Source organism: Rhinolophus sinicus, linkage group LG05, assembly GCF_036562045.2.
Source record: "Rhinolophus sinicus isolate RSC01 linkage group LG05, ASM3656204v1, whole genome shotgun sequence".
Classification (NCBI taxonomy): Eukaryota; Metazoa; Chordata; class Mammalia; order Chiroptera; family Rhinolophidae; genus Rhinolophus; species Rhinolophus sinicus.
Window position 1 is genome coordinate 177,532,400 of NC_133755.1, and position 19,988 is coordinate 177,552,387.

General features: G+C 46.9%; 1 protein-coding gene across 3 annotated transcripts; it reads left to right on the plus strand.

Annotated features, from left to right (window-relative positions):
• Positions 1-1,197: 1,197 nt before the first annotated feature.
• MAS1 (MAS1 proto-oncogene, G protein-coupled receptor) lies at positions 1,198-19,338 on the plus strand. Of its 3 annotated transcripts, none has more exons than XM_074333772.1 (2): positions 1,198-1,682; positions 11,705-19,338. In XM_074333772.1, exon 2 carries the CDS (start codon positions 11,741-11,743, stop codon positions 12,716-12,718), a length of 978 nt encoding a protein of 325 aa, XP_074189873.1. In that variant the 5' UTR covers positions 1,198-1,682; positions 11,705-11,740; the 3' UTR covers positions 12,719-19,338. The 3 variants fall into 3 exon arrangements, with proteins under 3 accessions (XP_074189873.1, XP_019605236.2, XP_074189874.1); XM_019749677.2 differs by having other exon boundaries at positions 1,199-1,632; XM_074333773.1 differs by lacking the exon at positions 1,198-1,682 and adding an exon at positions 8,261-8,411.
• Positions 19,339-19,988: the final 650 nt, after the last annotated feature.

Below are 19,988 nucleotides of genomic sequence, written 5' to 3' on the forward strand. Positions count from 1 at the left end.
TCTCCCGGGGGGAGCACTTCCTTCCCGACTGTGACTTTGGGGCCATCTCCGCCAGCCCGTTCTTTCTGTCCTCCTCATATTAGCTGCCGTGCGTCTGACTCCCTTTCCACTAAGTGCTCCTTCATTTCTGCCTCGCAGCTTGCTGCAGATGGTTCTGGTTTTCTTTTCAGTTTCTGATTATCCTCTGGGGATTGTAAAGTTCTTCAGGAGGCTGACCTTCTCCTCCCTTGGAACACCATAACCAGGTAACAAAAACGTACCTCCAGCTTTTCGGGACTGAGGTCACCTGATTTTTTGATCTGCTGCTCAGCCCCTGCCGACCTGGCAGATGCCACGGTCCTCACTTTGTTTTGCCTGTGGCTGAAGGTCTTTAGGTGGACCCCCCGGGTCTCCCCTTTCTGCTTCCCACAGGTCAGGCTTCCCACAGGAGCGTTTGGCTGGCCTTTGGTCTTGCTGCTTATGAAAACAGTCTGAGGAAAGCTTCATATTCAGGTTCCCAAGTCTGCTTTCCCACAGAGTCTGAAATTGCCTTCTCACCCTGTTTTGATCTAATCGGTCCCAGGGGTCTGTTACTACTTTGACACAGTTAACCATGAAGGAATACTTTTGAAAATGAGGAACTGCTGCCATGATGGCGGGGGGGGGGGGGGTGGTCTTCACCACAGGGCTTGGCTAGTCAAACCATCCAGAGTTCTCCTGCTCGGCTTTTGCGCCTTCATGTTGGGTCTGTTGAAAATGGCAACAGGGGTCAGGGGGAAAGTCACTTCTTGACTGCATGGGGGGGGGGGGATGTGCACCTACCAGACACAGCTGCTCCCAGCAGCAGTCACTGAGGCTGAGATCCCACCTGGGCAACGCCGACAGCGTCCCTCCAGTCCTGGAACTTGGTCCCGGGCTTTCTCCCTCTCCTCTGTTCATTGTACTTACACATTGATGTGCACGAGACTCTGAAAATGCGTTGTAGGGAGAGAACGAATATTTAATTATTGAGCAGTGTGACCCTCATTATGAAGGTGTATACAGACGTCTCATTGAATCAGTGCAACTTGGTGGGGTGTTTTGCCATTACAAAAAAATGGTGATGTGGATAAATCTTTGTTCATCCATTATTGAAGGTAATCATTGCAACTTTTTGCGGTCATATGATTGGCTCCATTTTACAGGTGACAAAACTGAGCTTTGGCAGAGCCCGCATGGCTGGTTGCAGGCCGAGTCAGGAATCTGAGCTGGTTCCATCCTTCCGATACACGTGATTTTGTGCTTCCATAGAGCCTTTCTCTGGGCCATCTCTCTCCTTAGCCCTGTCTGGCCCTAAGGGGTCAGCCACCTCCATATCACCAGCCTGTTCCCACTCTAGATCAGCGTGAAGATTTTTACTGGAGTGTGTCACTGAACGATGCCATTTGAACACGGCTTCTGCTGATAAGCGTGGGACCATCTGCTTGACACATCTCAAATATTTTCAGCAGTGGGAGAGCAGCACTGATTTGTTCAGAGAAGGGAGGCTGCAGCCATCCTTGGAGAAGACGTTGGGACCAGAGACCCTGCAGGCTGGTGGGGCAGCGGTGCCCCAGGATGCGAAGGGACAGCCTCCCTGCTACCACCTCTGACCCTCCTGAGCGAATGGAGCTAGTGAGTCTGCACCCCACTTTTTCATTGTTCAGCTGCCCTTGACTGCCCAAGTAAGATTTTCCCTCTTCAGAAAGCTATTGCCTGGGCAACTCTTTCTGTGCTGGTTGTTTTTACAGCGTGTTAGATGTTTGGTGTGTGTTGGCAAAGACCTTTGTCTCCTCCTGCCTTTGTTTTGGAAAATTGGCTTCTTTGCTGGGTTAACTGTCCCCAAACATTGCTTTTCAACTTCAGGGTTGAAACTCCTGCATTAGTTTTTTCTTTTTTTGACTCATGGTGGGGGTGAGGTGGGCAAGGATCTTCAGATCAATTCGTGGATCTGATGTGGACCTGGATGTGTTCAAGGTTGTTTAATTAGATGTTATGAATAATAAAGGAGTTGGGGTTTGAAAGGGTAGTTACCATATTTGATTCCTCTGGGGAAATCGCTTGATTAAAAGCAGCTGGGCAGGGCCGGAGGCAAGTTGGATTGATTTTTCTTTGCCTTTCCTTAGTGGGTATAGTACTGGCTTCTGTTGCTTTTAAAGTCAGGTGTGCGGTGCTTGGGTGGCCAGGTGTCTGTTACAAGGAATCTCCTGATCTTTGATGTATCTTGGCGATGTTTCCCAGGCAGGGTGGGTGGGGGGAAACTGGGGAGAGAATGTGTAAAATGTTGTTCAATTGCTCTGTAGGCAGCAATGAGAAGGTGGAAACAAGCCTTCCTCCAGAGCAGGGTTTCTCACCCTCGGCACCGTGACACGTTGGGCCAGACAAGTCTTTGTTGTGGCGGCTGTTCTGCGTATTGCAGAGCATTTAGCAGCATCGCGGGCTTTGACCCACTAGGTGCCAGGAACCCCTTCCTCTCAGTTGTGACAATCAAAATCTCCAGACGTGCCAAATGTCTCCTGGGCACAAAGATCACACACAGCCCCTGCCTTTTTTGAGACCAGTGCTCTAAGCTGATCTGACTGTACACTTGGAAAGGCAGTGAGAAGTTTCTGCTTCTCCATGCTGGTGGCTCAAGTGTTAGGAAGATGTGAACGAGGCCTTTAGTGCCAGGGCAGATGTCCCTGCCCTGCACATTCCCGTCAGCTCTTTTGCCGACCATGGACATTCCAGCTCACATATGGGTTTCTGTTTGTCCAGGTCACTGCACACACACACACAGAAGAATTTGCCCTTTTCTCTGGACCTGCACACCTGGAAGGTCCAGCCTAGGGTCAGGCCTCTCTTTTTCGGTTGCCTAGGAGCAAGATAAGGTCTCAGATGGCCCGACCTGAAACCCTAGTTTTGTTGGCTTTTCTCCCTTCCCTTCCTTCTTTCTTTCCTTCCCTTCTCCCTCCCTCCCTCCCTTTCTTGTTTTTTCCTCCCTCCTTTCCTTTCTTCCTTCCCTCCTTCCTTCTAAGAATGATGTGCTGGCCTGGGAATCCAGAATCATGGGTGGACTATGGCCAACTAAACAAGAATGTGGAAGGGGATATTCATTTCTTAGATCCCTAGAGAAAACTTGAGCAAACACAAATGTGTAGTATTTAAAACTCTCTGCATTATACCTCAATAAAGCTGAACAAACACTACAACTAACTCTGCCTTCTTTGATTCTCCTTACTTTCCCATCTTCTCACTTTTGTTGAGAGGGAAATGCAGGCAGCAATCCTGAGGAGCCCGGCCAAGACACAGGCTTTGCCAAGCCCGCATCCGTACACATCTGCGAAACCACCGTACTTGTTTCCCTGCTTGCTGATTCATTATCTCAGTTTGACATTTCCATGAGACTCGTATTGCCTAAGTGCTGTTCAGTCTCTAGCTTTTCTTACCCCCCAGCCTTCCAGAAATGCGTTAAGCTGCCAACTATGTGAAGGAGCTGAGGTCCGAGGGGCCCCACTGCTTCGCTTAGGACTCACATCAAGTGGGCCGTTTGATGGAAAGAGTGGCTTCCAGGCAAAGCAGCCTCAGGCACCGGCAGAACTGCAGTCCCCTCTGCAGCATAACTTGAACAATGCCAAACCGCTCTTCTGCATTCAGATGCCGTGCTGCCTACAGTTCTGTTGAGTTTTGCGGGAGGGTGGTGGCTGTTAAGTATACCTCATACTATAGTCAGCCGGCCTCGCCATGGCTTGTGTGAGGCACTGGAGCCTGAGTGGGTGAAAAAAACCCACATGGGGGCAGTCCAGCTGGGGTGAAGCTGGTGGTGATGACATGGAAGAGTCTTCATGGGGGGCCGCAGAGACCTGGTGCCAGGTTCAGGGTTTCTGCTAGGTGAGGAATGTGTCCCAGGGCGGGGGGCAGTGGCTGCAGTGGGCTGACATGTGGTGACAGAGCCCCATAAAGTGAGAAGGACATCTGTGCAAGGACGGGGAACAGGCAGTGATGACATAGGAGATTGTGTATCTATGGGTGGATTGATCAAATAAGTAAATACATTGAGGCTATTGGGGTCAGGTTTCTCACCATCAGAGAAGGGAGTTACAGATTTGGAGGGAGAGAAAACTAAACTGAGCTCACTGGTGTGGGATCAAAATTGGAGATATTGGTGTGAATTCATTGGCATTCAATATACACAGTTGACCCTGGACAATCCATAGTTAGGGGTACCGGCCCCTACACAGTCAAAAATCCACATAGAACTTTTGACTTCCCCCCAACTGAACTGCTAATAGCCTACTGTTGACCACAAGCTTTACTGATAGCATAAATAGTTGATTAACATGTATTTTGTGTGTTACATGTATTGTATACTGTATTCTTACAATAAAGTAAGCTATACACTTTAAGAAAATGTTATTAAGAAAATCACGAGGAAGAGAAATACGTTTATAGTATTTATTGGAAAAAAATCTCTGTGTAAGTGGAACCACGCAGTTCAAACCTGGGTTGTGCAAGGGTCAACTGTACATATAGAAAGACATAGGAATACAGATCTTCATGTGTGTATGTATGACTGTATATATGTATTTATATACATATGTTCCTTAGCTCCATCTACTGAGGAGGCCTGGGAGCAGTGACGCCCTGATAGCAAAGGGGACACCCAGCACCCAGATCTTGGCTTCTACATACCCTTCTCTACTGCTTGGAGAAATGGTGATTCTAGGGACTGAGGCGGCGAACATACAAGATGAGTAGTGCCTGGTAAAACATCCAGTTTTTTGCCTTGGAAGACTGGGAATACCAGCGGAAGCATGGAAAAGCAGGGACGGTCTCATTTCTGTTTTGAATCAGCTGAGGCTAGTGTGCTGTCATGAGAGGCCCAGTTGGAGATGTCCAGGGCTTCTGGTTGCAGGGTCTGATATTTTGGAGAGATGTCTGAGTTTTAGCTATAGATTTGAATTTCATCGGTATATGGTGGTAGTTGAAATGAGGGGGTTGGATGAGGCCACCCAGGAAGAGACTATGGAGTGAGAAGGGAAGAGGGCCAGGAATGGAGCCTGGAGGCCCAAAGGGCAGTGTACACAGAGATCCAGGAAAGGAGACAGAGAAGAAACTGCAGAAAGGCAGGACGAGAGCTGCAGAGGAGAAAGCATGTGTAGGCAATGGTGTCATCTCAGAGATGGCAGTGAGGGGAGATGGAAGAGATGGAATAGCATTCCATAATATACTTGGGGAGGGGAGAACAAGACCGCATTTTCCTGCCTGTCGGAGGACTTGTCTGAAAGTACATGACGAGTGGACCAGCTCATTTCTAATATTTTCAACAGAGGTGATGACTGTGGGTCACTCCATTTCACAGAAGATCAAAAGAGACTGAAGACAACTCATTTCTGTTTGTGTATATTGTTGTTATGGCTTTGACCTTGGGTAGATGGTTCTTTAATAAATAAAAATCTGTCCTCTAATAAATGATACTCATTCTTTAATAAACAAAAGGCCATTCTTTGAAGCTTTCAATAATTATCATTAGTGACAATCAAGTTGATTGTGGAAATGGCTTCTGGTGACAGTAAAGCCATTGTTAAATGTCCCAAAAGTTCTAGTCACATGCATGGGTGACTTCACGTATAAGTGACTGTTGACAGAGGACTAGTGTGAGGAGTAGAAATAGTGCCCATGTGGGCAATCTAGGCTCGGTTCTGGCTTTGCTGTGAACTACATATGAAAGCTCGGCTGGTTGTGTGTTAACTTCCTCACCTGTAAAATTAAGCGTGGTTTGCAGTGTCTACGTGATTCCTTCAACCTCTAAACCACAAGCACCAGCGGCGTCCAGGCAGGCTTTAACTATCAGGAAGAGGTTTTTAAAAGACTCCAAGCTGCATGCTCTTACATCCTCTATAAAAATACCCCAGTTTCTGGGGAAAAACAATTTGTAACATGACCAAGTGTTATATTTATGAAGAATTCTTGCAACTCAATAAAAGAAATGGGCAAAAAACATGAAAAATAATCAATCATAGAAGAAATACAAGTGACCATTAACACGAAAGGTCATCTCAATTCATTAGCACTCAAATAAATGCAGATTAGAACATGAAAATTTTTATATCACCATAACTTTGGAAATTTAAAAAAAATGGAGTGGTGGGGGAAAAAGCATATATGTGCTGTGAAAAACAAAATCTGTGTACTGTTGATATCAGTATAATTGGTACAGTTTTTTGGAAGACAATTTGTTAATATGCTTTAAAAAAAATTTTTTTTTAAAGATTTTGTTAGAGAAGGGGAACAGGACTTTATTGGGGAACAGTGTGTACTTCCAGGACTTTTTCCAAGTCAAGTTGTTGTCCTTTCAATCTTAGTTGCAGGGGGCGCAGTTGTGGGAGTGGAGGAATTGAACGGGCAACCTTGTGGTTGAGAACCCGTGCTCCAACCAACTGGGCCATCCAGGAGGCAGCTCAGCTCAAGGTGCCATGTTCAATCTTAGTTGCAGGGGGCGCTGCCCACCATCCCTTGTGGGACTCAAGGAATTGAACTGGCAGCCTTGTGTTTGAGAGCCCACTGGCCCATGTGGGAATCGAACCCGCAGCCTTCCGAGTTAGGAACACGGAGCTCCAACTGCCTGAGCCACCGGGCCAGCCTATGCTTTAAAATCTTGAAAAATATTTATACCCTTTGATCCAGCCATTCCATTTCTAGAACTGTGTCCTACGGAAATAATTAAACATGTGCACAAAATCTAAGAAATGTTCATTATAGTGCTTTGCTTTAAAAAAAAAAAAAGTGAAAATCACAAGCAACTGGTATGTTCAAGATTAGAAGACGATTAAAAATAAGTTACGGTACATCCAAATAGTGACTGTTAAAGTCATGTTGTTAAAGTATATACTGACAAAGAACATGTTTATAATATGATAGAGTGAACAAAAGCAGGTTATAAAAATGCAATCTCGGGGACGGCCCGGTGGCTCAGGTGGTTGGAGCACTGTGCTCCTAACGCCGAGGTCACCAGTTCGATTCCCACATGGGCCAATGAGCTGCGCCCTCTACAGCTAAGATTGTGAATAACAGCTCTCCCTGGAGCTGGGCTGCCGTGAACAGCTGGAGGTTGGCTTGAGTTGCCATGTGCTGCTGTGGGCTACTGTGTGCTGCCAGGAGCTGCCAATGGCCATGGCCGGCAGCGGGTGAGAGCTGGAGTGAGCCGCCGTGAGTGGCCGACCAACAACTGGCGACCGACTCGGGGGGAGTGCAAGATTCATAATACCAGCATGGGCCAGGGAGCTGTGTCCTACACAACTAACTAGACTGAGAAACAATGGCTTGAACCGGAGTGGGGGGAGGGAGGCTGAAAAAGGGGGGGGAAATAAAGAAAACAAGGCAATAAAAATACCCATTTGATGTTCAGATTACACAAACTGTGAAAGGACCCTATTGGGTGAGCAATGTTTTCAGAGGCGAGCCCTTGTGTACAGCAGGGCCATTTAGTCAGTACCTACGGCTACTTTATTCCCAGTGGAATTTAAATGCTTATGCTGGCAAAGTCACAGATAGAAATTAAACAAGCCTTTGGGGAAGAAAAAATTCCCTATAACATCAGGGAATATCGTGCCTTCAATTCCTTAAGTAGGAAGCAACAGAGGCAAACTAGATTGGAAAACATGTAACTGAGAGGCTATAAAAGGTAAGGTCTTAAAAATAGGATTAGGCCCCAGGGCAGAGTGCGAAGGTCTCTGGAGCGAGGAGCACCCGGCTCCCGGCTCCCTCCAAGCACTTGTGAATGCTGGCCTCTCTTTGAGTGTCTCTGGCTTCCACGCAGTGGTCGGGGAAGTGGGGTGTTTGATTAGACCAGCGGTTTCAGACTTTTTCCAAGTGGGAGACTGGCTCAGCTCTCAGTGAGAAGTGGGGACCTGTATTCCTGCTAGCTGGCTCTGTGGTCAGGATCCCTGTGAGTGTTTGGGTCCTGACACCCTGCAGGGACCAGGCCGCACCAGACACGGTGAAGGACGGGGGTGGGGGACCCCAGGAGTTCAGTGACCCAGTGGCTCTGAACTTGGCCTGCTTGTCAGTCCTTAGTTTCTCCTCTATAAAGTGGGAGCAGTAACACCTTCCTTATCAGCCTTCCAAGCTGGCTGGAGGATGCAAAGCTGGCAGGGAGGGTAGGTGCTGGGGCTCTAAAGTCCTACACAGCCACCTTCTCGTGCTCCAGGGTATTGCTTCCTCCACAGGGCTCCTGTTATGAGAAGGAAACGAGGATGGGCAGATGCCCTATGAGGCTGCCAGTGGTGCTTACAGCAGTGGTGCCATCACCTACTCTCCTTCGTCTTCTCTGTTCTCAGCTGTTTCCTCTGCCATGTTGCTGTGTTACTGACCACATCAGGGGCCTAGAGGGCTGCTAGGAGGAGCTCCCTTCCACCCTGGACTGTCACTGCCAGGTAACATGCATCCCCGCAGATAGGATTGCTGTCTAAACACAGAGCTTTGCTTGTCTGGGCAGAGAGCTCACGGTACTAGAACTGGGTTGACAGGAAGGTGAGGTTCCCACAATGGTTAGTTCCATAGAACAATTGCTTCCTCTCGTTGTCACTGACCACTCACTGTGTTCAAGCCAAAACGAAATTATTCGGAGCTAGACTGTTTTGTCAGCTAGCAGCAATTGCCCTTCTATTCTCCTACCCTTCCCAACCTCAAATATTCTAGTCATCCACCCATGAAGATGAAGAATTTGCAAAATGACTGAGGAGCCCAGAGGAGGAAAGGGTTCGGCGGGTGGTGAGCAGGTGGGACCAGCTGCGTTCTAGGCGCTTCTTGCCATCCTCTGTTGCACTTAAGGGGCTGAAGTTCGATTTGGTCCAGTAAGACTGGGAATGTGACTTTTACAATGTGTTCATTTAAATGAAACACCACTATAACAAAACGGCTTGGAGAGTTATCATTAGTTTTTAATGAGATTAGTTTAATGGGATTTTTATTTGCTTTCCAATTACATTATGATCAAAATCTGCCTAATGTGTGATTCATGAGTTCTACTCTAACAATCATTAGAGAACTTTTTAATTAGCTGCAATAGCATGGGTTTTTGGGGCAGTGGTTTTCTCTCACAGGTGACCAGAGTGCTTGTCAGGACTGTAGTGATGGGCTTTATTTCGTGGAATAATTCAGTAAGTGTTTATTGAATGTCTGCACCAAGTGCTGGAGACCCAGGCATGAGTGAGATAAAGTCCTGTCTTCGAGGAGTTTGCTGTTTAGTGGGGGAGGTATCATTTTAACTCTACAAGAAGGAATGTTCTAAAGATCTCATGTGTGTGTCTATATTCTTTGTTTTATTAAGTTCGGCTTATTACAAAATGCAGACCCTTGAGAGCAGGACGCACAAAGTCAAGCACACCTGGGATCTGATCCTCACCCACGCGATCCTGAGGCTTCATTCTCAACGCACCGCACACTGACCCCTGGCTCTCCACTCTCCCAGCCCCTGCCCTCCTGTGCTTGGTCTCAGCCAGTACTTCATCTACACAGCCTCCTCGAGTGGAAAACAGCCCTCTGACTCCTCCTGTCCCTTCCCCTCACGGTCACTGAGGCCTGACCAGTGTTCTCTGAAATGTCTCTGGAATCCATTCTCTCCTTCAGCCATTATGCTCGTTATTATTTGTCCCCAGGAATATTTCCACAGCCCTTGACTGGCTTCATAGCTCCATCCATCATCCCCTCCCACCCAGCCTTTAGACCACAACCAGGGTAAACTTTCTCAGACACACAGTTCAAGTGATACTGCAGCCCTGCCTGAAAACCTTTAACAGCTCCCTAGTGCAAATGGCAGTGTTTTCCAAACCATGGCCCATGAACTACCTGCGTTAGAATCCCCTGGACTATGAAAATTCAGATTCCAGGGCCCCATCCCAGGCTTTCTGAAATAGGGGGGCCCTGGAATTTTCATTCTTTATAAGCAACCCCAGGTAATTTTTAAGCTCTAAAATTGGATAAGCATGGCTTGTAGAATAAACTTGACATTTCACAAAGTATCATAACCAGGCTTTGCTTTCATGCTTCAGTCCAGCCGTTCACTTCCTCCCTGGCTGGGTAGTCAGACCTCCACCCAAGGTCTGCCAGACTCTTCAAACCCCGTTCACTGTTGTATCCCAGTGCCCGGAACAGTGCCTGGCAGGAAGTGGGCACTGAATAAATACGTGATGGGTGAATTTGGGAACAGGGCTGTCGTACCTACACACTTCTAACAAAGCTGGTCTCTACACAAGTCTTTGGTCAGCCATGCCATAGTATTGTGGACTCTGGTTCTTGTGTGGGGCTCCTGAGGTGTTGGGGTCCTGAGATATAGCTTCTGTCTCATAAAATGAAAGAAGACTCTGCCCCAGTGAGAACAATGTCCAGTACCCCATCGGAATGGCTGAGGGAAGTGTTAGTGGGAATGTGGGGTCAGGACAGTGGAGGCAGGGACCGCTCTGGGTTTCTGCATCACACCACTGGGGAGGGGTAACAGCGGCACTGAGACCCAAACTCGGAGCCCTGCCAATGCTGGGGTTCTGCTGACTCCATCCCGGAAATGTCTAGTATCAGACCATTTACCACACAAAATACCACATGGATGTCCTGCTCTGAGCAAAAGGCAGGTATCTGCTAACTTAAAATATTGTTTTGATCAACTTCCTAAAGGTTAATTATTTGCACATGTGGGGGTCCTGGTCTGCAAGGACAAATTTCAAAAAGCAAAAATCAATATTTTAGCACCCCAAGGGAGATAATCGCCATGGGCTGCCTCCCAGTCTTTCTCCTGTGGTATAAGTGACTTATATATATTTGTTATTTAAGAGGAAGAGGGTGGGGACCGTGCAAATATTTATTTTGCAATTCAGAAAGTATGAAGGAAAGTCTCTGAGAATCTTTGCTTTGCAGTCTAAAATATTCAGCGCTTCTGTTGGTTTCGGGTTAGGGCTTTGTTTAATGTCTGTCAGTAGTGTTCTCCTGCGTGGGTCTGGCCTGTGGTATGGGGGGTGTGATGACATCTCGTAAAAGCTCACCATCTACCGTAGAGGGTTGGTTTGCACAGCACACCTAGCCTGAGGAGGTGCCCATCTTTGTCACAGATCCTGAGACCACATAAAAGAAATGCTTTCTGATTGTTCACCCTTTCGCATATATTGGTACACTATTGAACATAATTTTGCCAGCCATCCACTCTCATTTACCTAACACTTATGGCACTTTGTGCCTTAAAAAATGACAGCAACAACATTGCCCAAACATGTATATCGTCATTGCATTTTAATGGTTGAACATTGACAATGTGCCAAGTTCCTTGGGCCAGGAGCTGGAGGTACAGAAGATGAGATGATTTTCAAAACACCATTCAGAAAGCTTGGGCCAGAACGGAAGCGGAGCCAGGAAAGGATTCTCTTTGGTGGACCCTCTTTGCTGGATCCTTTGGCACCTGGGCACAATCAAATAATAATACATAATTAAGGGCTTTAGGGGGGGATCAAAAATGTTATTAAATCAGTTCTCTCTCTGTGAAATTGTCCAATTTTATCATCATTAAAAAGAAAATTGTACAGTCTATTAAACATTTTTTTGTATAAAGTTACATGTATGCAACCTTTTATATGATCATAACTTTTGTGTGATCGTAACACGAAGGCTGTGATCCATAGCTGATATTCTCCTTTTTACTCGAGTTCATCAATGTCCATTTATTTTTTTAACTTACTTACAGAAAATTACCTGAAGAGCCCTAGCCTGAGGCGTCCTCATGGATGAGTCAAACGTGACCTCCTTTGTTGTTGAGGAGTCCGCGAACTCCTCAGCCAGCAGGAACACCTCCTCTGGGGATACACATCAGAAGATCCCAGTCTTGTCCTGGGTGATTATGAGCATCTCCCCTCTGGGGTTTGTTGAAAATGGAATTCTCCTCTGGTTCCTCTGCTTCCGGATGAGAAGAAATCCCTTCACGGTCTACATCACCCACTTGTCTATCGCGGACATCTCGTTGCTTTTTTGTATTTTTACTCTGACTGTCGACTATGCTTCAGATTATGAGCTCTCTTCTGGCTATTACTACACAACTGTCACATTGTTGGTGACGTTTCTGTTTGGCTACAATATGGGCCTCTATCTGCTGACCGCCATTAGTGTGGAGCGGTGCCTGTCCGTGCTGTACCCCATCTGGTACCGATGTCATCGCCCCAAGCACCAGTCGGCATTTGTGTGCACCCTCCTGTGGGCACTCTCTTGCTTAGTGACCACCATGGAATATGTCATGTGCATTGACAGTGAAGGGCGGAGTCCCTCGCAAAGTGACTGCCAGGCGGTGATCATCTTCATCGCCATCCTGAACTTCCTGCTCTTCACCCCACTCATGGTGGCGTCCAGCACCGTCCTGGTGGTTAAGATCCGGAAGAACACACGGACGTCCCATTCCTCGAAGCTGTACATCATCATCACGGTCACCATTGTCATTTTCCTCATTTTCGTCATGCCCACGAGACTCTTCTACCTGCTGTACCATGAGAATTGGTCAACGTTTGGGAACCTGCATCACATTTCTCTCCTCTTCTCCACAATCAATAGCAGTGCCAACCCTTTTATTTACTTCTTTGTGGGCAGCAGTCGGAAGAAGCGGTTCAAGGAGTCCTTAAAGGTGGTTCTCACGAGGGCTTTCAAAGATGAAATGCAGCCCAGGCACCAGGAAAGCAATGGCAATCCCGCTGCCATCGAGACGGTCGTCTGAGGATGGTGGGGGAACAGTCGGCAGAAATGGTGGGACACAGGTCATTTGTAGCTTGTGCTCGAAAGACAACTTAACTGTCTCCTAAGTAATATAGAAGGACCCCCCATCCTCTATGCATGAGATGCTAATTAACCACGAGACTGTACTCTTGTACTCTGTCTTTTGGAAATGCCTAAATATGTGTCGTACCTCTGTCATATCCATACCTATCAAAAAAGCACTTTCTCTTCCTCCTCAGCCCTTCCAGTGGCATTTTCCCATGAACTATAAAATTTATTCTAGCAGGAAAGGCTGCAGATGTGTACAGGAAAAGGTAACAAAAATATTTGTTGGAACTTGAGGAGGTGGAGGCATGTCGCGGGAAGAAGACGGGTGTTGGACTCAGGTTGGTTTTGGCATTTGCTGGCTGTGTGACCTCAGGCAAGTGGGTTAACCTCTCAGAACCTTGTTTCTTCACTTATAAAATGTTTGACAGTGATCGTCCATACCTCCTGGGCTTGTGGTGAGGATGAAATGGGCTGATAACGTGTGCCAAGCACTTGGCACATTGGAATGTTCAACAAATGTCAGTCTCTCCTCCCTCCTTTAAATGGAAGAAGAAATACGTATTTCTGTGCTGTAAAGTACACACACAGCTCTGTCATACAAATATCATTATGTGTTTTTAAGTGTTGAACATAAATTTACAAAGGTCTTCTCTCTGCTTGCAATATGAAAGCTTTTCATGGTACAGCACCGCTATTGAAAACGTCTGCAGATGTTACCACATCCAACCAGCTCTGTGTTACAGCATCATTTCAGGTTGTGAAGACAGACATTTGGCCACCAGTAGAGGGGTTTCTCATGACTTCCCTTCCCTCTGTGGGAATGCTTGATGCAGGGGAAGTCTGTTTTGACATCCTTTGCTTGACATAAATTTTCATGAATGGAATTTAATTCACAAGTTCATGAGGGTGAGTGTGCTTTTGGAGGCCCTCTCCCCATGAAGCAGTGGGTTATTTATTTATAACCACAGAGTTCTCACCTATAGGCAGGCACGGGTTTCTGCACCTCTGGGCCTTCCCGCCTTCTGAGCATTTGTGGGTGTCATTCCTGGAAGGAGGCTCGTTGGCAGGGGCTGCTGAGAGGGTGGCCACATCTTGGAGGAACCTTGGCAGGAATTCCTCAGCATCTTGGTGCTCTGCTGCTCACCTGCTGTGACTTGTGTCTGGGTCTTCAGACAGCACACCCCAGGTTTGAGCCTGGACACCCGTCATGGCCTCTAGACTACATTAGGTTTAGTTTCCTTCTGCCTCTTCCAGGCACCCCACGAAAATGGCAGTGCTTCATGTGGCTCTGTGGGGAGTCAAGTGTTCACGCCGATTAGTATTGATTTTAACTGTCTCAAAGGGTCAGAGAAGGTGTGATGAAAAGGTTCTCTGTTGCCTCCTGTTTTTTTTCCATCCTCTCCTTTTCGAAAGACAGTTGCCTGTAAGCATGGGGGCAGCTTCGCTGCGGGAGACGTGCCACTCTCTCCTGCTTGGATACAGACGGCTTTTCAGTGGGTGATGACATCTGATTCAGAAATGAGGCAGCTTGCTTTGAGGAGCCCCAGATGGGTGTGGAGAGATGACATTCAGAACGATCTTATTTTTGATTGAAAACAGAGCATCTTCACTGGGAAAGAAGAGAACCTGGAGGTCAGAGTGGCCCTCCTCTGTTTGCTGTCATCTCCCAGATGCTGCGCTGGTCTCTTGGTCAGTGAAAATAGGATCAACCTCCTCTTGTCTCAAAGGGAGGCTGGTCTTGAAGAGAAACTTTAAGACTCTTAGAAACAAGGAATTTTCACCCAAGGAAAATATAGTGAACTAATTGGAAGCTCCCATTAATTGCCTTTCTTCAGATAAAGTGGCGGAATTGAATGTCTTAATGAATATAAAAGTTCTTCTAATGTTTTAAAGAGTCGTGACTTGCAAAGAGGTAGGATTCAGGCTTTGGCAGTGTTGTAAGGACAAATTCCTCTCTTTCTTCACCTAGATTCATCCCCCAAAGTAAAGCATAAGGTAAAAATGAAAACAAGATCTAAGAACATATGCACAAATGGAGCGTAAACTAAATACCCGTTGACAATATGCGTAAGTCACCGTAGGTTAGGAGGTGCCATTTCTGAGAATTCCCTGGGTGTGGGGAGCAGGGTGTTGGGCATGATGCCTCTCCTTGACAAAGAGGAAGGGTTTGTAACATTCATGCTACAAATATTCATGGATGGCCTTCTCCACCAAACTCCATGATGTGAGCAAGGCCCAGAGGAGCAAGTGGGAGCCTCTGGGGTCTGGGGCAGAAGAAGCCACACACAAATCAATGCAGCTCCAAGCTGCACACAAATCAATGTCAGGAGAGCATTATAAACAAAATTGTGTGGCAGTCAAGAGGAAGGTGAAATCATATGTTCAGCAGTAAAGGAATGTTTCATGGTGGTGCCCTTGGGTTGTTTGAAGGCAGGTAGGATTTTAAAAGGCCAGAGGGAGGGGATTCCAGGCAGACGACAGGCAAGGATTCGAGGGTTCGGGAAAAGTCCAGTCACTTCACTTCTGTGGATTGGCTGGAGAAGAGACCCTTGGAGACCCTCGTGTTCCTGCTCACCACCCCTGCCCTTGCTTTGCTGTTGTTATCTTTGTCCTCTGGCCCCACGTTCTTCAACTTCCTTGAAGTATGGCTGCCAGGCCTTCTGTCCACATCCACTCTCATCACCCAGCCTTGCTGTAGTGACCGTTCTTATCTCCACAAGTCCTGCCCTGGCCTCCATCTCTGTGTCAACTCAAGTAACCTCAGCTCCTCTCCTTTCTGAGCTGCACTCTGAGCCTTGGTGCATCTCAAACCAATCTACTTCTGAAAACTAGAATTCCTCAGTCCCGTCTGACTGTGATCTCCTGTCCTTCACATCATTCACTTTCTTACCTCCACTGCCCCTGGATTTCTACACCACTGAGACCTCTTGTCTCTCACCGTTGAGTTTGCCACATCGGTGAGTCCCTTCTGTGGCATCTCTGTCCCTGTCAGTCAGACCCCTGTCGTCCCTGGTCCAGGCACTCTCACCATGCTCCTTGATGCTCTTGCCCCCTTGCCCTCTCATCCTGCCCTCCTGGTCTGCCTCTGCCACCAAACAGCCTTCTGTGCAGTGCAGAGAGCTCTCACGGCCATCAGATTAGGGCTCCTGCAGTCATGGTTTTAACAGCTGGTCTCTCATGATGGCCCCAGAAACCTGTTCTCCCTCCCCTGGGCAGCTCTTCCAAACTCCCTTTCTCTCCTCAAACTCTCTATCTGGCACCTTTTCCCTCACTGGCCTTATCTCCTCACTAGCTTGCTTCATAGATCACTGAAGAAACGAAATAGCACCAAGGCTACAAGGCGACAACTGTCAGGTCCTCCCTACCATCTAGGAGAACCCCATTCAACACCATTGCTTTCCTCCTCTTCTCCTGTCTGAAGACTTCTCTTCCCAATTTTCCTGTCCACCGGCCTCCCAGTCAATAATCTTACTGCTGTATTAGCAACCAAAGGGTGTGTGTGTTTAAAGTAAAAACCAGGTCCTCACAGTGGGCTACAAGGTTCTAGGTGACCTGGCCCCTGTGGAACTCTTGGCACCCCCTATGGCCTCCAGGGTTGGCATGGCTCACTCCTCCAGCCACTCCTGCGTCCTTGCAATTCTTCGAACGTGCTAAGTGCACTCCTACTTCTGGGCTTTCAACTTCCTTCTACCTGGAGTGACTCCCCCAGGTCTGTGCTCCTCTCCTCCCTTCCCTCAGGCTTCTGATCAGATGTCAGCTCAATAGGGAGGCTCTCACTGTCCCCTCACACCCAGCCACCACCCCCGTTTCTCCTCCGTGCTCATCACACCCTCATGTTACACATGGATTTGTCATTCTAGAGGATAAGCTCCTGGAGTGCAGAGACTGTCCTTTGCTCCTGGCTGTGGTCCTAGCCCCTGGAAGAGTAGATGCTCCTTCTGTGCTGCAGTGATGGGTCCACTTGTCCCCTCTCTGGGAGAGTTCTTTTCCACATATACACAGGCTTAAATTGCTCCCCTCTTAACACAGGCAACAAACTAAAACCGTTCCCTACAGTCCTATTCAGCTCCTGTCCCATCTCTCCCTCCCTTCACAGAACAGCCTTCCGGAAAGCTTCTCCCACACTCATTGTCCATACTTTCTCCATTGCAATTCACCCCTCCACGCCCAGCCAGCTGGCTGGCGACCCTCCCACCGCATTGAAATTGGCACAGCTAGGAATACGAGTGACTTCTGCATCACCACATCCTATGGGTTCTTCCCTACTGTTACCTTCGGTGGCCCTTGACACGGCAACCACTCTTCTTGACAATGTGCCTTTCTTGATTCTAGTTAGCCATTTCCCTCTGCTCCCATCTGAATCCCGTCCTGCCTTCTCAGAGTCTTTCCTCTTTCATTGCTCTTTGGCTCATCCCTTCAATGGCCATGTTTTGTGGCTTCAGGGGCTGGGCCTCTGCACTCTCCTTCGCCACCCTCCCCCTGGGTGTGCTGATCTATGATCACTCATGTATTAGTGACCCTCAGAACTATACTGACCAGAACCTGTTGCTGCGCTGTGTCTCCTGCATGGACTGATGCCCTGCCAACACTTCAAATGCAACCCGTCCGGTTGCCCACCATTTCTCCTCTATTCTTTTCTCAGTGAATGACACCGCTAGTCACCCTGTCACCCAAACGATGTGACCCTTGGCACAGATTGCCCTTCCCTCTTTTTAATCTAACAAATGCTATCCTTCTACATCCAGCTCAGAGTCGGCGTCTCAGGAGTGCCTTCCTGGAATGACCATCTCACACCTTCTCTTCTAGTCTTTCAACAGCTCTTTGTCGCCCTCGCTCTCAGCTGATGGCTTTCATCCCTTTTCACAAGAAGGGAAGCAACCAGAAGAAATGTTCCATACATTACCAACATCCTATCCACTGATCAGCTGCATTTCTCTGCATAGAGGCATCTCCCCTTCTTACGCTGGTGGAACTCAGTGTGCTCCTGGCTGAGGTGAACGCCCACACCTGTGCTCCAGCTCCCTCCCCCTGGTTCCTGCCCAAGGACATTTCTCCAGTAATTCTCCCTTCTTTGTTCTGCATCATCGGTTTTAGTCCAGACCAAGAGAGGACAGATTTTCAAGAAGCTGGATGGGGGAGGGTTGGTGAACTGTCTCATTGGCCTGGACTACCTGCCCCCACAATGTGTGCCTGTTGTTTTTCTGTATACAACACTGTATCCATGAGGTAACAGCTGGAGAGCCCCAGCCTTCCCATGTCACTCATTTGTCACCATCTTGCTGCCCAATGTAGACATTCTTGGAATAGTTAGTTGCCTTCATGGAGTTGTGTGAGGAACACCTAGCAGATGCCTTATGGGGTTCCTACAATTTAACCACTCATGAAATAATCCCTTTAGGTTAAGTTTGACGTTTCACTCAACTCTTGTACAATTAGAAATCTTCCCTGGAAGGGAAAACACACCAAATCACATATCGCTCTTCCAGTGCTTTTCCTTGTGGAGGGAGCATTACAAGGCTAGATACCCAAGTGTTAAGGCTGCTGAATCAGGGGTGGGGTGGGGGACAGGGGTGCAGAAAGGAGGATGAGGGAGCCATAAAGTACTAATCTCTGGATACCGCATACAGGAAGCTTCTTTTTGTTTCGCATTTGACTCTAACATTACGAGGATGTGTGGAAAATAAAAGTCCTCAAAACATGAAAACATTAAGTACCAAATGTATCACTTATAAATTTGGTTCCCACCAAGCCTCCCTCCCTGTTTGCAAAATATTCAGGATTCCCTGAAGTTGGTAAGAGAGGTGTCAGAGAACTGCTGCAATAACTGCTGCAAACTATTGACAAAAGAGCATGCGGGCAGAGTTGTACCTGTTAGCAGTTGAATCAGAGGAAAATAAACAAGGATGGTGGTGGGGTGAGAGCTTCTAAATAGCAGTATTTTAATATCAAATGTTGAAGGATGCTCTTAGAAAAGCTAATGAAGTCCTCAGGTATTTTTACAAAAATTATCCATTGTTTTGATATTCAGGAAAAATCACTATGAAATAAAGAACATCATATTATATTGCACAATTTTGACAGAAAAAATATGCCAAACATTAACTCTTTTCGTGTATATAATGATATATATACATAACAACAATGTATCGTTATTTTTCAAGGTTCTGTGAATTAATTGAGCTCAGCTGGATGCTTCTCGTTTGGGGTCTCTTGCATCGCAGTCAGATGTTGACTGAGGCAGTGGTGATCTGAAGGCTGGACTGGGTGGGACACCAAGATGGCGCCCTCGCCTGGTTCGGGGGCCTGGCTGGAGAGGCCATCAGCGTTCCTACACATGGCCTCTCGTTGAGCCTAGTTGCTTTCAACACAACTGCGTCTGAGAGGCACCTTCCTGAAAACAGTAGAGTTGTGAATGAATTTTTCCAAAAGGCCCCAAATCAACCACCAGTTTCTCACTTTTTCAAAAGAATTAGCATGTGGTTGAAATTGCAATACATTTTGATAAAGGCAAACTAAAACATTTTTTTGATAATTTTAATTTTACTTTTCAAGATAATGTACTAAGGTCTTTTTCTTTCTTTCTTTCTTTCTTTCTTTCTTTCTTTCTTTCTTTCTTTCTTTCTTTCTTTCTTTCTTTCTTTCAGGGTTTACTGTGAAAATTTTGGTCCTCATTTTAACAAGATTCTCTTTTAACAGATGTTTACTAAAACTATCCGTCCTTAGATAAGGAGATCCTCTCACACTAATTATTATCTTTAAGTGTGTATGTATGAGTGTTAACACAAAAGGTTGAATTGCCAAAGCAGATTCAATGTGAATTATAGATTGTACCCGACAGAAAGCTAATGATTCAAATGACACAGGCAAATGCAGGCACCAATGAGACATTCTTTTCTGGAGGAGCCCAAAGCTGAGATGCAGTTTCCAAAATGTCCCCTTCTGCATGAGAACATGAGAACATGAGAACATTGTTCAGTTTTTCAGATTGACTGGTGAGTTTTGAGCAATGTAGGCAGACATTGTTCTCGAAGGAAGCCGGTTAGTTTTGGGGCCCCTCTGTTTTATACTCTGTATTACGCAGGTAGAAAACGTGTGTGTGACTACTCCCCGTTCTCTAGTCTGCCACACCCCATCAGTCTACTATAAATTCCAAATTTATTTCCAATAAGCAACCCTGACAGGTCAGGTATATACTGCTGAAAATAGGACTAGTTCCCTGAGTA